Below are 20,550 nucleotides of genomic sequence, written 5' to 3'. Positions count from 1 at the left end.
TGTGGCACTCCTCCTGGTCGACCGATTAAACCAGGGTCAATATCCTGGCTTGATGGTGATGGAGGAGCGAGGAACACGGAGGAGCGAGGGACATGGAGGAGCGAGGGATATGCCGGGCTATGAGGTTACAGATTGTGGTAGAATACAATTCTGCTACTGCAGATGGCGAAAGGAAATGGGCCCTAGTGACATCCCAGCTGTACCGCTGCAGCTATGTGTACCAGAAACAACCACACCCACACCCTGCTCCCCAACCCTACCCCCTCTCCCAGGAAGGGGTTTGGACGGGTTTATATCAGAACAAGGTTCCTCGAGAGTCCCAGTGTACAGATTAATATCTATTATATAAGATAACAGATACCCATTCTGGGTTGGAAGCTGATCGAAGGGTTCAGATGGTTCGATAGAGTAACAGGTGGGGGTCATCACCCAAAAGTATCCCAAAAACCAAGACTGGAACAGGACACAGCCCTCGGGCACAGGGCGGAGACTCCGGGGACACAGCCCTCGGGCACAGGTCGGAGACTCCGGGGACACAGCCCTCGGGCACAGGTCGGAGACTCCGGGGACACAGCCCTCGGGCACAGGTCGGAGACTCCGGGGACACAGCCCTCGGGCACAGGTCGGAGACTCCGGGGACACAGCCCTTGGAGATGCAACTGCACTGCCCCATACAGAGAAAATCACATAACCAGTTAAATATCTAACTTGTTGTGAGTCTGGCTCCAGGGGACGTTTAAATAAACAGGCTGCACACTGGGTTAAAGCATCTTATTGAGTCAATGAACATCTGTGGTAAATGATACGAGGAACAAAAAAAATGGTTATTTATAACAATAAGATTTTTTTCTTTCTTAAAAAATACAGCTTTCTATGAATAAAAAAATAGTCAAGTTTCCTTAACATTCTAAGTTATTGTTGCTAATGAGGCAGTGAGTCCTTGGAGTGAGAAGAGTAATAGTAACAGCTTCAGTAACCCTTTTGGATTATAGTAGCGTGTTCAGTCTTTGGCCCATTGCTCAAACCCATGGTATCCATCCCTCTTTCATTCATTTTATAGGTTTTGAGATTCTGCGTTGGCCAAGTGAGCAATGACAGGATGTGGCTTTAGGCTTGATGCTTTAGGCAGATAGCTGGAGTTGGGACCAGCATCAGAGAAGACGATTTACAGAAGAGATTAAGAATCCTTCAAAATACACCAGCTACCACACAATGGCTCATTTCAAAGTAGCATCTGGAATAATTATTGAAAACCATCCACCTGGAGTAACATCAGCAGCATTCCAGGGGAAGGCGGAGTATCCCTAAAGGAGGAATGGTTACTGTGGGAGTGAGAAGAAAGGCTTCATCTGACTTTTCTCATGCGACCCCCGGCACAGACTTCTGGAAACCCAACTCAAGTATCAGGCAGGTTTTTTATAATATACATTAATTCTCGGGATGTGGACATCGCTGGCAAGACCAGCATTTATTGCCCATCCCTTGTTGGCCTTAACTGTGTGGCTTATTAGGCCACGTTGGTGTGGGACTGGAGTCACATATAGGCCAGACTGGGTAAGGACGGCACCTTTCCTTCCCTAAAGGGCATTAGTGAAGCAGCAGGGCTCATGTGGGGTTACAGGAATATTCCACAATCCCAGCACCCTACTGAACCACTCCACAGCACTACCTTCCAGTGCAAGTAGTCTACACAGTGCTGATTATCTGTTATCTACTTTTGTTTTTAAGCTTGGAAATTTATACGTAAACAAAGTCAGCAGTATAACAAGAAGATCACTGATCTGGGAACCCAGGAAGCTGCAGCTACACCCAGCAGGATCAAACCTACCGTCACACATATTTCAACTATTTCAAAAGCGATTTCAACAAAACTCTGAACCTTGATTAAAAGGGGTTGTGGGGGGATTTCTGGGGGGTTCAGGGGGGGCTGCGGAGGCGGGGGGGCTGCGGAGGCGGGGGGGTTGCGGAGGTGGGGGGGAGCTGTGCATCCTGTACACTCGTAGACATTATTCACTGGGAGCGGGATCTTGACACTACAGACAGTCTGACAACTGGCACTGTCAGAAAATAAGAGATACAGAAGAGAAATTATAAGGTTAAAGAAATGAAAGGTCCTTGCATTGCCCTGCTCCTCATCCTCTGCTCAAAAACTCCTGACGCTTGAACTAATGTCTGACACCTGTGGTGATTCTATAAACAGTACAACAATTCCAGCCTGCACTTGAACCCGGTAGCAATACTATTCCTACAGGTCGACATAATTAGGATTAATGTGGCCACACTGTCTTGGACTTCACAGGTCAGCAATCAGCAACTGCCTCATCGCCAGCGTGAGCAGTGGGCATCGGGGCTCTCGATACGGCAGGTTGAGCGAGTGAACTGACTGGGGATCGGGGCTCTCGATACGGCAGGTTGAGCGAGTGAACTGACTGGGGATCGGGGCTCTCGATACGGCAGGTTGAGCGAGTGAGCTGACTGGGGATCGGGGCTCTCGATACGGCAGGTTGAGCGAGTGAGCTGACTGGGGATCGGGGCTCTCGATACGGCAGGTTGAGCGAGTGAACTGACTGGGGATCGGGGCTCTCGATACGGCAGGTTGAGCGAGTGAGCTGACTGGGGATCGGGGCTCTCGATACGGCAGGTTGAGCGAGTGAGCTGACTGGGGATCGGGGCTATCGATACGGCAGGTTGAGCGAGTGAACTGACTGGGGATCGGGGCTCTCGATACGGCAGATCAGTTTGGTTGCAAGACCTTGATTGAAAAGGCTTTTTAAAATATAAAAGGTAAGATTGATCAAAAATATATATATAAATAAAAGCTTTTTAAAAAAAAGGCAGAGAGGAACTGCATCACATTTGAGAGCATGGTTCCACAACATACACTGATTTTAAGGTTCAACTGTTGGGAAATATAAAACCAGTGACTAGAATTCTTGCTGAATAAGCCAGTCATTGAAAATTAACAATGTTTAGAGACGTAATCAAAGTCCTTGAACATTATCTGCTCCTTCTCGGTGAGAATCCTGGGCTCTCGAGGGGGAGTCAGTGTTGCCTTTTCTGCTGTAAACTCCTCATCAAAATTGCTGACATCCTCCCGATCTTTGATGGTGGGAACGAAAGGCGGTTTCAGTTTCTTTGCAAGTAAGGCTTCCCATTCTATTTCCTGAGAAATTTAAGATATTATAATTTCAACATTAGTATCAATTTGGGAAGATAAAGTAAAAAATGAGTATTAATTTGAAATGTTTGGAGAAAAGCCATTTGAACAGAAACGTTTAAACTCACACCAATAAATCCCTGGACAATGGAACATTTATAGCACTAACACACAATTTTATGCACTGACAACCAAAATGGTGGCATAATGGAAGTCTGTCAAACCTGAACAAAGCATTACCCAACTGTCCTGCAACGGACATCCACTTAACACTCAGATCTCAAACATTTGCATTTTGCTTAAGTAGTGAGCAATAATGACAGGGTGGGACCCATGCTCAGGCCTAGCTCCGGGCCCAGGCGCAATCACGTGCTGTGAGCCAAATTTATTGATTTGAGCCAGGGTGGCAACATGAGAATATCAGCCAGGGTTCCACTCCTGATTGCTGTCCAGTGGCCCTTGCTGGGAGCACAAGTTGACAGCAGGTAATGGTAGGATTGGGTTTGGATGTGATGCATCTCCTCCCACCTCATTGTCTAGATTCGTACATGATGTGCTACTTGGACAACACATGTGAGGCAGCCTTTGGACCTGTGCCCCAACCCAAGTCTGCACCCTCGGGAAAGGGCAAAATTAACAATACCTTTGTTTTCTGCGACCATTGCTGTTGCAAATGGGTTTTATTTATTTATTATTTTAGGAAAAAGCACTATACTCTCAACCATCTGCTGTTTCCCCAGTAATATACAAAGACACCACTGATGCCCAAGGGTCCTCACTGCTGAGCAATGATCAGGACTGGACCCAACAAGTAGGAGTGCATGGTGGAACTGCCAATCCAAGGGAAATGTTCTGAGAGTGGAAATTGAGGGCACAATGTGCAGTCAAATGTGAAAGGGTTTCAACTCTCAGAGCCTGCCTAATACAAAAATCAGCACATCTCCCATAGTGCTGCTCTCAGCAAGTCATGTGATAGACTGTTTTAAGAGGTCAGTCTATCACATATTGCAGAATGTATTATTCTGCCGCTAAGCTGTAGCTTTGTCCCATTAAGGTTATTAAATAAACCACATTCTTGAGTTTACTTGTTGTTTGGTCAGGGAATTTGTAGACTGGAAAATGCTCACCAGTTTCAGACTTGTAGCACAGGTCAGAAACATCAGCTCTAAAACAAAGTGTGACATCCAGGATGTGACATCTGCGTTTTAAAAAAAAATCATTCTCGAGATGTGGGCGTCGCTGGCGAGGCCGGCATTTATTGCCCATCCCTAATTGCCCTCGAGAAGGTGGTGGTGAGCCGCCTTCTTGAACCGCTGCAGTCCGTGTGGTGAAGGTTCTCCCACAGTGCTGTTAGGAAGGGAGTTCCAGGATTTTGACCCAGCGACGATGAAGGAACGGCGATATATTTCCAAGTCAGGATGGTGTGTGACTTGGAGGGGAACGTGCAGGTGGTGTTGTTCCCATGCGCCTGCTGCTCTTGTCCTTCTAGGTGGTAGAGGTCACGGGTTTGGGAGGTGCTGTCGAAGAAGCCTTGGTGAGTTGCTGCAGTGCATCCTGTGGATGGTACACACTGCAGCCACTGTGCGCCGGTGGGGGAGGGGGTGAATGTTTAGGGTGGGGGAGGGGGTGAATGTTTAGGGTGGGGGAGGGGATGAATGTTTAGGGTGGGGGAATCTGGTCTTGCTGAGATTAGACTTCTTAGTCAAGATGGTTCACTTTCAATCTCCTGAAGGAGTCACTGGTATCATAAAATCATTGAATGATACGGTGCAGGAGGCCATTTGGCCCACCGTGCCTGTGCCAGCTCTTTGAAAGAGCTATCCAATTAGTCCCATTACCCTGCCCTGCAAATGTTTCCCCTTCAAATATTTATCAAATCGAATTTCTCTACTACCTCATCCTTTATTATGACATTGGCAGCATAGAATCATAGAAAGGTTACAGCATGGAAGGAGGCCGTTCGGCCCATCGAGCCAATTCTGTATCCATGTTGCTACTGTCCCTTTATACCATGGGCCGCAATCTTGATGATCATGGCCTTCCATGCGGCACTTTATAAGAACATAAGAAATAGGAGCAGGAGTCGGCCATCCGGCCCCTCGAGCCTGCTCCGCCATTCAACAGGATCATGGCTGATCTTCTACCTCAACGCCATTTTCCTGCACCATCCCCATTTTCCTTGATGCCTTTAATATCTAGAAATCTATTGATCTCTGTTTTGAATGTACTCAATGACTGAGCCTCCACAGCCCTCTGTGGTAGAAAATTCCAAAGATTCACCACCCTCCGAGTGAAGAAATTTCTCCTCATCTCAGTCCTAAATGGCCAACCCTTTATTCTGAGACTGTGACCCCTGGTTCTAGACTCTCCAGCCAGAGGAAACATCCTCCCAGCATCTACGCTATCGAGCCGTGTAAGAATTTTGTATGTTTCAATGAGATCATCTCTCATTCTTCTAAACTCTAGAGAATACAGTCCCAGTCTACTCAATCTCTCCTCATACGACAACTCGCCATCCCAGGAATCAGTCTGGTGAACCTTCGTTGCACTCCCTCTAGGGCAAATATATCCTTTCTTAGAGAAGGACACCAAAATTGGACACAATACTCCAGGTGCGGTCTCACCAAGGCCCTATATAATTGCAGTAAGACATCTTTACTCTAGTACTCAAATCCTCTTGTAATAAAGGCCAACATACCATTTGCCTTCCTAATTGCTTGCTGCACCTGCATGTTAGTTTTCAGTGACTCATGTACAAGGACACCCAGGTCCCTTTGAACATCAACATTTCCCAATCTCTCATCATTTAGAAAATACTCTGCATTTCTGATTTTCCTTCCAAAGAGCATAACTTCACATTTTTCCACATTATATTCCATCTGCCATGTTCTTGCCCACTCACTTAGCCTGTTTATATCCCCTTGAAGCCTCTTTGCATTCTCCTCACAACTCACATTCCCACCTAGTTTTGTGTCATCAGCAAACTTGAAAATATTACATTTGGTCCCCTCATCCAAATCATTGATATATATTGTGAATAGCTGGGGCCCAAGCACTGATCCCTGCGGTACCCCACTAGTCACTGCCTGCCATCCCGAAAAAGACTCCTTTATTCCTACACTCTGTTTTCTGCCTGTTAACCAGTTCTCAATCCATGCCTGTATATTACCACCAATTCCATGTGCTCTAATTTTGTTCACCAACCTCCTGTGTGGGACCTTATCGAAAGCCTTCTGAAAATCCATACACACCACATCCACTGGTTCCCCCTTATCTATTCTACTAGTTACACCCTCAAAGAACTCCAGTAATTTGTCAAACAGGATTTCCCTTTCATAAATCCATGTTGACTCTGCCAAATCCTATTATTATTTTCTAAGTGTCCTGTTATCACATCCTTCATAATAGATTCTAGCATTTTCCCTACTACTGATGTCAGGCTAACAGGTCTGTTGTTCCCTGTTTTCTCTCTCCCTCCTTTCTAAGATAGTGGGGTTACATTTTCCACCCTCCAATCTGCAGGAACTGTTCCAAAATCTATAGAATTTTGGAAGATGACCACCAATGCATCCACTATCTCTATAGCCACCTCTTTCAAAATCCTGGGATGTGGATCATCAGGTCCTTGGGATTTATCGACTTTCAGTCCCATTAATTCCTCTAGTACTATTTTTTTTTACTAATACTAATTTCCTTCAGTACCTCATTCTCACCAGACCCTTGGTTCTCTCGTATTTCTGGGAGATTTTTTGTGTCCTCTTCCGTGAAGACAGACACGAAGTATTTGTTTAATTTCTCTGCCATTTCCTTATTCCCCATTATAAATTCTCCCGTCTCTGTCTGTAAGGGACCCACATTTGCCTTCGCCAGTCTTTTCCTTTTCCTATAAAAGTTTTTACAATCCGTTTTTATGTTTCTTGCTAGTTTACTCTCATATTCTATTTTCCTTTTCTTTATCAATTTCTTGGTCCTCCTTTGCTGAATTCTAAAATGCTCCCAGTCCTCAGGTTCACTGCTTTTTCTGGCAAATTTATTTGCCTCTTCCTTTGATTTAATACTATCTATAATTTCTCTTGTTAGGCACGGTTGGACCACTTTTTCTGTTGGGTTTTTGTGCCTTAAAGGAATATAGATTTGTTGTAAATTATGTATTAATTCTTTAAATGCTGGCCATTGCCTGTCTACCGTCATACCGGGTACGGTAGCATAGTGGTTATGTTACTGGGCTAGTAATCCAGAGGCCTGGACTAAAATCCAGAGTCATGAGTTCAAATCCCGCCACGGCAGCTGGCGAATTTAATTTCAATTAATTAATTAAAATTCAATTAATTAAATAAAAATCTGGAATTAAAATACTAGTATCAGTAATGATGGCCATGAAACGACCGGATTGTCTGGTTCACTAATGTCCTTTAGGGAAGGAAGCCTGCCGCCCTTACCCGGTCTGGCCTATATGTGACTCCAGACCCACAGCAATGTGGTTGATTCTTAATTGCCCTCTGAAATGGCCTAGCAAGCCACTCAGTTGTAAAATCTCGCTACGAAAAGTCATAATAAGAATAAAACCGGACGGACCACCCGGCATCGGACCACTCGGCACCGGACACGACAACGGCAAAACACCAAGCCCAGTCGACCCTGCAAGGTCCTCCTTACTAACATCTGGGGACTTGTGCCAAAATTGGGAGAGCTGTCCCACAGACTAGTCAAGCAACAGCCTGACATAGCCATACTCACAGAATCATATCTTTCAGCCAACGTCCCAGACTCTTCCATCACCATCCCTGGGTATGTCCTGTCCCACCGGCAGGACAGACCCACCAGAGGTGGCGGTACAGTGATATACAGTCAGGAGGGAGTGGCCCTGGGAGTCCTCAACATTGACTCTGGACCCCAAGAAATCTCATGGCATCAGGTCAAACATAGGCAAGGAAACCTCCTGCTGATTACCACCTACCGTCCTCCCTCAGCAGATGAATCAGTCCTCCTCCATGTTGAACACCACTTGGAGGAAGCACTGAGTGGTAGCAAGGGCACAAAATGTACTCTGGGTGGGGGACTTCAATGTCCATCACCAAGAGTGGCTCGGTAGCACCACTACTGACCGAGCTGGCCGAGTCCTGAAGGACATAGCTGCTAGACTGGGCCTGCGGCCTGCGGCAGGTGGTGAGCGAACCAACACGAGGGAAAAACTTACTTGACCTCGTCCTCACCAATCTACCTGTCGCAAATGCATCTGTCCATGACAGTATTGGTAGGAGTGACCACCGCACAGTCCTCGTGGAGATGAAATCCCGTCTTCGCACTGAGGACACCATCCAACGTGTTGTGTGGCACTACCACCGTGCTAAATGGGATAGATTCAGAACAGATCTAGCAGCTCAAAACTGGGCATCCATGAGGCGCTGTGGGCCATCAGCAGCAGCAGAATTGTATTCCAGCACAATCTGTAACCTCATGGCCCGGCATATTCCTCACTCTACCATTACCAACAAGCCAGGGGATCAACCCTGGTTCAATGAGGAGTGTGGAAGAGCATGCCAGGAGCAACACCAGGCGTACCTAAAAATGAGGTGCCAACCTGGTGAAGCTACAACTCAGGACTACATGCATGCTAAACAGCGGAAGCAACATGCTATAGACAGAGCTAAGCGATTCCACAACCAACGGATCAGATCAAAGCTCTGCAGTCCTGCCACATCCAGTCGTGAATGGTGGTGGACAATTAAACAACTAACGGGAGGAGGAGGCTCTGCAAACATCCCCATTCTCAATGATGGCGGAGTCCAGCACGTGAGTGCAAAAGACAAGGCTGAAGCGTTTGCAACCATCTTCAGCCAGAAGTGCCGAGTGGATAATCCATCTCAGCCTCCTCCCGATATCCCCACCATCACGGAAGCCAGTCTTCGGCCAATTCGATTCACTCCACGTGATATCAAGAAACGGCTGAGTGCACTGGATACAGCAAAGGCTATGGGCCCCGACAACATCCCAGCTGTAGTGCTGAAGACTTGTGCTCCAGAACTAGCTGCTCCTCTAGCCAAGCTGTTCCAGTACAGCTACAACACTGGCATCCACCCGACAATGTGGAAAATTGCCCAGGTATGTCCTGTCCATAAAAAGCAGGACAAATCCAATCCGGCCAATTACCGCCCCATCAGTCTACTCTCAATCATCAGCAAAGTGATGGAAGGTGTCGTCGACAGTGCTATCAAGCGGCACTTACTCACCAATAACCTGCTCACCGATGCTCAGTTTGGGTTCCGCCAGGACCACTCGGCTCCAGACCTCATTACAGCCTTGGTCCAAACATGGACAAAAGAGCTGAATTCCAGAGGTGAGGTGAGAGTGACTGCCCTTGACATCAAGGCAGCATTTGACCGAGTGTGGCACCAAGGAGCCCTAGTAAAATTGAAGTCCATGGGAATCAGGGGGAAGACTCTCCAGTGGCTGGAGTCATACCTAGCACAAAGGAAGATGGTAGTGGTTGTTGGAGGCCAAGCATCTCAGCCCCAGGGCATTGCTGCAGGAGTTCCTCAGGGCAGTGTCCTAGGCCCAACCATCTTCAGCTGCTTCATCAATGACCTTCCCTCCATCATAAGGTCAGAAATGGGGATGTTCGCTGATGACTGCACAGTGTTCAGTTCCATTCGCAACCCCTCAGATAATGAAGCAGTCCGAGCCCGCATGCAGCAAGACCTGGACAACATCCAGGCTTGGGCTCATAAGTGGCAAGTAACATTCGCGCCAGATAAGTGCCAGGCAATGACCATCTCCAACAAGAGAGAGTCTAACCACCTCCCCTTGACATTCAACGGCATTACCATCGCCGAATCCCCCACCATCAACATCCTGGGGGTCACCATTGACCAGAAACTTAACTGGACCAGCCATATAAATACTGTGGCTACGAGAGCAGGTCAGAGGCTGGGTATTCTGCGGCGAGTGACTCACCTCCTGACTCCCCAAAGCCTTTCCACCATCTACAAGGCACAAGTCAGGAGTGTGATGGAATACTCTCCACTTGCCTGGATGAGTGCAGCTCCAACAACACTCAAGAAGCTCGACACCATCCAAGATAAAGCAGCCCGCTTGATTGGCACCCCATCCACCACCCTAAACATTCACTCCCTTCACCACTGGCGCACTGTGGCTGCAGTGTGCACCATCCACAGGATGCACTGCAGCAACTCGCCAAGGCTTCTTTGACAGCACCTCCCAAACCCGCGACCTCTACCACCTAGAAGGACAAGGGCAGTCGGCGCATGGGAACAACACCACCTGCACGTTCCCCTCCAAGTCACACACCATCCCGACTTGGAAATATATCGCCATTCCTTCATTGTCGCTGGGTCAAAATCCTGGAACTCCCTTCCTAACAGCACTGTGGGAGAACCGTCACCACACGGACTGCAGCGGTTCAAGAAGGCGGCTCACCACCACCTTCTCGAGGGCAATTAGGGATGGGCAATAAATGCCGGCCTTGCCAGCGACGCCCACATCCCGTGAACGAATAAAAAATAAAAAAAATGTCATTCCCCAATCAACCAAAGCCAACTTGCACCTCATCCTTTGTAGTTTCCTTTGTTTAGATTTAAGACCCTAGTTTCGGATTGAACTACATCACTTTCAAACTTAATTATGGTCACTCTTCCCTAAGGGCTCCTTTACAACAAGATTAATTAACCCTTTCTCATTGTGCAATGCTAGATCTGAAAAAGCCTATTCCCTGGTTGGGGTTGGTTCCTCAACATACTGATCTAGAAAAGCATCTCTAATATATTCCAGGAATTCGTCCTCTACAATATTAGTGCTAATTTGGTTTATCCAATCTTTGTGTAGATTAAAGTCCCCCATGATTACTGTATTACCCTTGTTACAAGCACTTCTAATTTCCTGTTTTATACCGTGCCCTACATTACCATTACTGTTTGGTGGCCTATGAACAACTCCCACCAATGTTTTCTGCCCTTGCTGTTTCTTAGCTCCACCCAAACTGATTCTACATCTTGATCTTCTGAGCCAAGATCCTTTCTCACTATTGTACTGATCTTATCCTTTATTAACAGCGCTACCTTTTCCTTTTTGCCTGTCCTTCCTAATTGTCGAATATCAAACTCCTTTTGAAAGTCTATATACACCACATCAACTGCATTGCCCTCATCAACCCTCTCTGTTACCTCATCAAAAAGCTCTATCAGGTTAGTTAAACACGATTTGCCTTTAACAAATCCGTGGTTCTCAGAAACTCAGAAATGTAGCATCCTCTTCTTTAGTGAAGACAAACGGAAAGTACTCATTTAGCAATACTGGATACGATAAAAAATAGATAAAGAGGAGGTATTTAAAAGATTGGCAGTACTCAAAGTAGAAAAGTCACCCGGTCCAGATGGGATGCATCCTAGGTTACTGAGGGAAGTAAGGGTGGAAATTATGGAGGCTCTGGCCACAATCTTCCAATCCTCCTCCGATATGGAGACAATGCCAGAGGACTGGAGGATTGAAAATGTTACATCCCTGTTCAAAAAAGGGGAGAGGAATTAAACCTGGCAATTACAGGCCAGACAGGCTATCTTTGATGGTGGGGAAACTTTGAGACAAAGGGAAGGAGTGGAATAGAGGGACGTATACAGTGGTGTTCCCCAGGGGTCGGTATTAGGACCACTGCTCATTTTGATATTTATTAGTGACCTGGAATTCGGTATAGAGGGCATAATTTCAAAGATTGCAGATGATACAAAACTTGGAAATATAGTAAACAATGTGGAGGATAGTAACAGACTTCAGGAGGAGATAGACAAACTGGTGAAATGGGCAGATAAAATTTAACACAGAAGTGTGAAGTGATACATTTTGGTCGGAAGAATGAGGAGAGGCAATATAAACTAAATGGTACAATTTTCAAGGGGTTGCTGGTACAGAGAGACCTGGGGGTTTATGCACACAAATCTTTGAAGGTGGCAGGACAAGTTGAGAACGCTGTTAAAAACACTGATAAGATCACAGCTGGAATATTGTGTTCAATTCTGGGCACCACACTTTAGGAAGGATGTTAAGGCCATAGAGAGGGTGCAGAAGAGATTTACTAGAATGGTTCCAGGGATGAGGGATTTCAGTTACGTGGAGAGACTGGAGAAGCTGGGGTTGTTCTCCTTAGAACAGAGAAGGTTAAGGGGAGATTTGCTAGAGGTATTCAAGATCATGAATCGTTTTGAGAGAGTAAATAAGGAGAAACTGTTTCCAGTGGCAGAAGGATCAGTAACCAGAGGACACAGGTTTAAGGTGGTGGGCAAAAGAACCGGAGGCGACATGAGGAAACATTTTTTTTTTACACAGTGAGTTGTTATGATCTGGATTGCATTTCCTGAAAAAGCGGTGGAAGCAGACTCAAAAATAACATTCAAAAGGGAATTGGATAAATAGATACTGGATAGGAAAAAAATTACAGGGCTATGGGAAGAGAGCAGGGGAATGGGATTAATTGGATAGCTCTTTCAAAGAGCCGGCACAGGCACGATGGGCTGAATGGCCTCCCCCTGTGCTGCAACATACTATGATATTCATAGTATCATATATACTCAGCCATACCATCCGCATTCACTCGAAGATCTCCTTTTTGGTCCTTAATTGGCCTCACCCTTTCTTTGACTACCCTTTTATTATTTATAGGTTTATAAAATACTTTTGGTTTCCCTTTTATTTTACCTGTTAATCTATTCTCAGACACATTTTTTGCTCTCATATCCTTTTTGAGTTCTCCTCTGTACTTTCTGTATTCAGCCTGATTCTCCACTGTTTTATGAGCCTCCTTTTTCTGTTTCATTTTAATCTCTATATCTTTAGTCATCCATTCTAGCTTTGGATGCTCTTTCTTTCCTCTTCGTGGGAATGTGGCTACTCTGTACCCAAACCAACTCCTCTTTGATGGCCGCTATTGCTCATTTACTGTTTTACCTGCCAATCTTTGATTCCAATCCACCTGGGCCAGGTCCCTTTTCAACTCACTGATATTAGTCCACCTCCAGTTGAGTACTTTCATGTTTGACAATATCCTATAATACCTTCTCATAAGGGCAATAGGGATGTATGACAATATCCTATATAAACCTAACATTATTAGCGACCATGGCAAGACCAGAGACAATTGAGCCTTTGAGTGTTTTAAGTTGAGCATCTAATTGGGGGCTGGCCATCTCGAAGTGAGATAGACCCATTATACAGCAGATTCAGGAAACATGGAGCACCCAGGGTGAATATATAAATGCATCCTTTGTGCGGCACGATGGGACATAGTATCATAGTACTGACGAAGGGTCATCGACCTGAAACGTCAACTCTGTTTCTTTCTCCACAGATGCTGCCTCACTTGCTGAGCTTCTCTAGCATTTTCTGTTTTTATTTCAGATTTCCAGCAGCCAAAGTATTTTGCTTTTGATATAGTATTAGAGTAGGTGCAGCACAGGAGGATTCAGCCCATCGTGCCTGTGCCGGCTCTTTGAAAGAGCTATCCAATTAGTCCCATTCCCCTGCTCTTTCCCCATAGCCGTGTAAATTTTTTCCATTCAAGTATTTATCCAATTCCCTTTTGAAAGTTATTATTGAATCTGCTTCCACCGCCCTTTCAGGCAGCGCATTCCAGATCATCACAACTCACTGCGTAAAAAAATGTTTCCTCATGTCGCCTCTGGCTCTTTTGCCGATCACCTGAAATCTGTGTCCTCTGATTACCGACCCTTCTGTCACTGGAAACAGTTTCTCCTTATTTACTCTATCAAAACCCTTCATGATCTTGAACACCTCTATCAAATCTCCCCTTAACCTTCTCTGCTCTAAGGAGAACAACCCCAGCTTCTCCAGTCTCCCCACATAACTAAAGTCCCTCATCCCTGGTACCACTGTAGTAAATCTCTTCTGCACCCTCTCTAAGGCCTCGCCATCTTTCCTAAAGTGCGATGCTCAGAATTGGACACAATACTCCAGCTGGGGCCTAACCAGTGTTTTATAAAGGTTTAGCATAGCTTTTTTGCTTTTGTACTCTAAGCCTCTATTAATAAAGCCCAGGATCCCATATGCTTTTTTAACAGCTTTCTCAACTTGTCCTGCCACCTTCAAGAATTTGTGAACGTATTCCACATGGACTGCAGCGGTTCAAGGCGGCTCACCACCACCTTCTCAAGGGCAATTAGGGATGGGCAATATATGCCGGCCTCGCCGTGAACGAATAAAAAAAAATGTACACCCCTGGGTGTCTCTTTAAAATTCCCTCTCCTCATTCTTCCTACCAAAATGCATCACTTCACACTTCTCTGCGTTAAATTTCATCTGCCGTGTGTCTGCCCATTTCACCAGTCTGTCTATCTCCTCCTGAAGTCTGTTACTATCCTCCACATTGTTTACTACATTTCCGAGTTTCGTGTCATCTGCAATCTTTGAAATTCTACGCTCTATACCCAATTCCAGGTCATTAATAAATATCAAAAAGAGCAGCAGTCCTAATACTGATTCCTGGGGAACACCACTGTATACTTCCCTCCAGTCTGAAAAACAACTGTCCACCACTATTCTCTGCTTTCTGTCCCTTAGCCAATTTTGCATCTACTCTGCCACTGTCCCTTTAATCCCATGGGCTTTAATTTTGCTAACAAGTCTATTATGCGGTACTTCATCAAATGCCTTTTGAAAGCCCATATACACAACATCAACCACACTACCCTCATCAACCCTCTCCGTTACTTCATCAAAAAACTCAATGGTGTTAGGCAAACACGATTTTCCTTTAACAAATCCGTGCTGATTTTCATTTATTAGTCCATACTTTTCCAAGTGCCACTTAATTCTGTCCTGGATTAATGTCTCTAAAAGTTTCCCCACTACTGACATTAGGCTGACTGACGGGTTTATCCCTCTCCCCTTTTTTGATCAGGAGTGTAACATTTGCAATCCTCCAGTCCTCTGGCACTGTCTCCATATTGGAGGAGGATTGGAAGATTGTGGCCAGAGCCTCCAGAATTTCCACCCTTACTTCCCTCAGTAACCTAGGATACATCCCATCTGGACCGGGTGACTTTTCTATTTTGAGTACTGCCAATATTTTAAGGACCTCCTCTTTATCTATTTTTATCCTATCCAATATCACTACCAGCTCCTCCTTTACTGCTACAATGGCAGCATCCTCTTCTCTAGTGAAGTATTCATTTAGTACCTCAGCCATGCCCTCTGCCTCCACAAGAAGATCTCCCCCCCCCGCCAAATTGGTCCCAACCTTCTTTTGATTACCCTTTTACTATTTATGTTTATAAAAGACTTTTGGTTTCCCTTTTATATTAGCCACTAATCTATTCTCATACTCTCTCTTTGCCCCTCTTATTCCCTTTTTTAGATCTCCTCTGTACTTTCTGTATTCAGTCTGGTCCTTTACTGTATTATGAACCTGACATTCGTCATAAGCCTCCGTTTTCCGTTTCATTTTAATCTCTATAACTTTAATCACCCAGGGAGCTCTAGCTTTGATGCTCTTCCTTTCCCCCTTGTAGGGAATGTGTCCACTCTGTACCCGAACCAACTCCTCCTTGGAGGCCTCCCATTGTTCAATTTCTGTTTTGCCCACCAATTTTTGATTCCAATCCACTTGGGCAAGATCCTTTTTAACTCACTGAAATTAGTCCTCCTCCAGTTAAGTAATTATATGCTCGATTGTTCCTTGTCCTTTTCCATAACTATTCTAAGCCTAATGATCCCTGTTCCCCAAATGCTCCCCCACTGAAACATACTCCACCTGCCCCACTTCATTCCCCAGAACCACATCCAGCACGTTTCTTTCCTGGTTGGGCTGGAAACACACTGTTCCAGAAAGTTCTCTTGAACACATTTCAGGAATTCCTCCCCCTCTTTGCCCTTTACACTGTTACTATCCCAGTCCATATTGGGATAATTGAAGTCTCCCATTATCACTACTCTATATTTCTTGCATCTTCCTGTAATTTGCCTGCAAACATTCTCCTCTATCTCCGTCCCACTATTTGGTGGCCTATAGTATAGGCCCAGTAGTGTAATGGCTCCTCTATTATTCCTTAATTCTAACCAAATAGATTCTTGCTTTTGACCCCTCAACTACATCACCCCTTTCTAGCGTTACAATAGTTTCTTTGATCAATACTGCCACCCTGCTCCTTTCTTTCCTGAATACCTTGTAGCCAGGAATATTAAGTACCCAATCCTCCCCTTCTTTGAGCCAGGTCTCTGTTATTGCCGCCAAATCATAGTCCCACGTGACAACTTGAGCCTACAGCTCACCAACCTTATTCACCATGCTACGTGCATTTACACACATGCCTTAGATTGCCTTGCATTTGCCCCCTGTCTGATTGTTCCTGTTTCTGAATTATTCTTTACTCTCGTGCTACTTGTCCCTCCCAGTCCTCTGTGCACCTTGTTTCTCCTCTCTAATATTTCATCCTGGTGCCCATACCCCTGCCAAATTAGTTTAAACCCTCCCCCACAGCACTAGTTAACCTCCCCATGAGGACATTGGTTCCAGCTCTGTTGAGGTGCAACTGTCCTGCCATAGTTCTCTCCTGCCTCAGAACAGGTGCCAATGCCCCGGGAATCTGAAGTCCTCCCTCCTGCACCATTGCTCCAGCCATGCATTAACCTATCTTATCCTACTATTCCTATACTCACTAGAGCGTGCCACTGGGAGTAATCCATCTATAAAGGTTAGTGATCTGTGGGGAAAGACAGACCTTTTGAGTGAATTAGTCCAGATCCTTAAACCTGACTTTCTGAAGTACAAGGATTGTTCTCAGTGGCTAAGATTGTATCCAACACTACAACCTCAGCCACTGAGAACAAACCAGTTGATATCTAAGAAAGCCTAGTTAAACACAAGGTTTGAATGAAGTCCAGCTTCTGACTGTGCTTGGCCTGATATTCACCATTCAGATTGGGCACCAAGAATGACCAATTGGATGAGGTACCAGGGTGCACTCAATGCCTAGGCAACAAGTACACCCGGCACCCTCCTGACAGAGGTGATGTTTCAGTGCTTCCACAGGAAAGTCGTTGTAACAATGGCATGGCAAGTTTACATAGGCAGTTTCCATTATTAAGGTGGACACAGAAATTTATGATGGGAAAAGTTGACAGAAACTGCTTGCAGAAAGAGATTTAATATATTCTATTGATTTATTGTTAGTTAAATCGAAAAACCTGCAGGAACTTGGGAAGCAAATGCGTAGAATTAGTTGGCATACTGAAGCTTCTTGGCGGAACTGGGAGATGCACAGTTGAGATGTTACAATGCCACCAATGGCAGGAGGGTGTAATTACAGTGTGAGAAGTTTACATAGGAAGTTCTTGTTATAAATGTGGACGTAGGAACTTATAATGGGGAAAACGGTTGACACAAATGTGACAGGAGGAAGTAAGGTTTTGTAGACAGAAAGTGGGTGCAGTTGTAAGATTATTAATTTACTTTATAGATATACATAACTGCCACTGAGCTGACTAAAGTCGTACTGTGCACAATTCTGGTCTCCATATTATAAAAAGGATATAGAGGCACTGGAGAAGGTGCAAAAAAGATTTACAAGGATGATATCAGAACTGAGAGAATATACTTATCAGGAAAGTCTGAACAGGCAGGGGCTCTTTTCTCTAGAAAAGAAAAGGCTGATGGGTGATCTGATAGAGGTCTTTAAGATTATAAAAGGGTTTGATAGGGTAGACAGAGAAAATGTTTCTACTTGTAGGGGAGACCAAAACAATGGGCTGAAATATAAGATAGTCACTAATAAATCCAACAGGGAATTCAGGAGAAACTTCTTTACCCAGAGAGTGGTTAGAATGTGGAACTCAGTACAACAAGGAGTAGTTGAGGTGAATAACATAGATCTATTTAAGGGGAAGCTAGATAGGCATATGAGGGAGAAAGGACTAGAAGGATATGTAGATAGGGTTAGATGATGAGGGGTGGGAGAAGGCTCATGTGGAGACTGAACACCGACATACACCAGTTGGGCCGAATAGCCTGTTTCTGTGCTGTAGATTCTTATGATTGTGCCCACACAATCTTGGGAGATTTAAGGTAGTCCTGCTTTGTCTCATTTGTTTTGGTCTACCTTTAAAGAAATGGTAACAGTTAATTGAGCCTGGATGTAGTGGATTAAATTTGGTAATGAATAGCTGTCAGGACACTGACAGCACCCCTTTTGGATCTTGTGACTGACTGTGCTCAAAAAGGGACCTGAGTCCAGGAAAGTGTTGGACTGTACTGACCACCAAAGAGTTACTAATGTAAGGGGTATTGAACACCTCTCAACTAGAAAACGGGGATCAATGATTTAACAAAAGCTGTAGTTAATCTGAAATATTTGTAGATACCCGTGAGACAAGGCCAAGAAAAACCATTGTTTTTAAATGAACTAAAATTCTGTCTTCCCTGTCAGGATTGTGTTTCACAGAAATATGAAAGTTAACGACAGTGATGTTATCAATCGACTAATGGTTTCTGCTTCTTTTAACAAATTTACATTTCCTAAGGATGTAAGTTCTTTACAATGCACCCTTGGTATTGTCACTTAAGCTACCAAGTGTAAAGATAGGAAAACTTTTGTGCCTTCACGAATAATGTTTGTAAAATTGGAAATTCAATTGAAGTAACCTAGACTCATTTAGGCTGAAATTTATTTGACAGAATTTATATATATTTGATTGGGTAAATCATATCTATGACTTCACTTGTATCTGGATCTTTGTGTGAGTTTTATTTTTAGTTAAATTGATTGTAGCAAGATTCATAAATCCACAGGATACACTATACCACTGTTAAATGCACAAAGAGTGTGAAAAAAAAGTAAAAGGGAGTTTGGGGACATTACAAGGTTACAGTTACAGGATGTCTTGTTTTAAGTCAATTTGAACTTTTTCAAATTGTTGGGTTTTTTTCAAATGTGTGTCCAGCGAGTCTGAACCTGTTGTTGTGGTGGCTGACTTCACTCACCCTCCCCGAAGCTTTTTCAAAGTTTGCCAAGAAGTAATTAACCCCTTACTTCTATTGGCCAAGTTGCAATGCTGGGTGTGAAGACGTCAATGCTGTGTTAGATTTTTTTTTAAGTGTCAAGATTTCACTTGAGTGAATATTTACCAAGTACACTCCCCCTGGAGACAGAAGGAAGTAAGAAAATTGACAAATGCATGCTACGCAATTAACCCATTCCAGGTCTTCCCAGAAGAGATATGCTAGATTTTCTGTTCCTTATTCTGTCCCTTCTTTGATGAAGTAACGGAGACGGTTGATGAGGGTAGTGCGGTTGATGTTGAGAGTATGGACTTTCAAAAGGCATTTGATAAAGTACCACATAATAGACTTGTTAGCAAAATTAAAGCCCATGGGATTAAAGGGACAGTGGCAGAGTAGATGCAAAATTGGCTAAGAGACAGAAAGCAGAGAATAGTGGTGAACGGTTGCTTTTGAGACTGGAGCGAAGTATACAGTGGTATTCCCCAGGGGTTAATATTAGGACCACTGCTCTTTTTGGTATATATTAATGACCTGGACTTAGGTATAATTTCAAAGTTTGCAGTGAGACGAAACTCAGAAATGTAGTAAACAATGTGGAGGATAGTAACAGACTTCAGGAGGACATAGACAGACTGGTGAAATGGGCAGACACAGGGCAGATGAAATTTAACACAGAGAAGTGTGAAGTGATGCATTTTGGTAGAAAGAATGAGAAGAGGAAATATAAACTAAATGGTACAATTTTAAAGGGGATGCGGAAACAGAGACACCTGGGGGTGTATATACCTAAATCTTGAACAAGGACAAGTTGAGAAGGCTGTTAAAAAAGCATATGGGATCCTGGGCTTTATTAATAGAGGCTTAGAGTACAAAAGCAAGGAAGTTATGCTAAACCTTTATAAAACACTGGCTAGGCCTCAGCTGGAGTAGTGGGTTCAATTCTGGGCATCACACTTTAGGAATGGTGGTGGACAATTAAACAACTAACGGGAGGAGGAGGCTCTGCAAACATCCCCATTCTCAATGATGGCGGAGTCCAGCACGTGAGTGCAAAAGACAAGGCTGAAGCGTTTGCAACCATCTTCAGCCAGAAGTGCCGAGTGGATAATCCATCTCAGCCTCCTCCCGATATCCCCACCATCACGGAAGCCAGTCTTCGGCCAATTCGATTCACTCCGCGTGATATCAAGAAACGGCTGAGTGCACTGGATACAGCAAAGGCTATGGGCCCTGACAACATCCCAGCTGTAGTGCTGAAGACTTGTGCTCCAGAACTAGCTGCGCCTCTAGCCAAGCTGTTCCAGTACAGCTACAACACTGGCATCTACCCGACAATGTGGAAAATTGCCCAGGTATGTCCTGTCCACAAAAA

The 20,550-nt window shown here is 44.7% G+C and overlaps 1 protein-coding gene across 1 annotated transcript in view; it reads right to left on the bottom strand.

Annotated features, from left to right (window-relative positions):
* Window positions 1-756: 756 nt before the first annotated feature.
* pkn1a (protein kinase N1a) overlaps window positions 757-20,550 on the bottom strand; it is a 324,582-nt gene continuing 304,788 nt past the window's right edge. Inside the window, exon 22 of the mRNA XM_067973213.1 lies at window positions 757-3,163. Within this exon, the coding sequence (XP_067829314.1) occupies window positions 2,960-3,163 (204 nt within the window). The 3' untranslated portion in view covers window positions 757-2,959. The remainder of the gene's footprint in view (window positions 3,164-20,550) is intronic.

This window comes from Heptranchias perlo, chromosome 37 (assembly GCF_035084215.1).
Source record: "Heptranchias perlo isolate sHepPer1 chromosome 37, sHepPer1.hap1, whole genome shotgun sequence".
Classification (NCBI taxonomy): domain Eukaryota; kingdom Metazoa; phylum Chordata; class Chondrichthyes; order Hexanchiformes; family Hexanchidae; genus Heptranchias; species Heptranchias perlo.
Note: the sequence above shows the minus strand (reverse complement) of the source record. Positions and strands in the feature narration are given on the sequence as shown.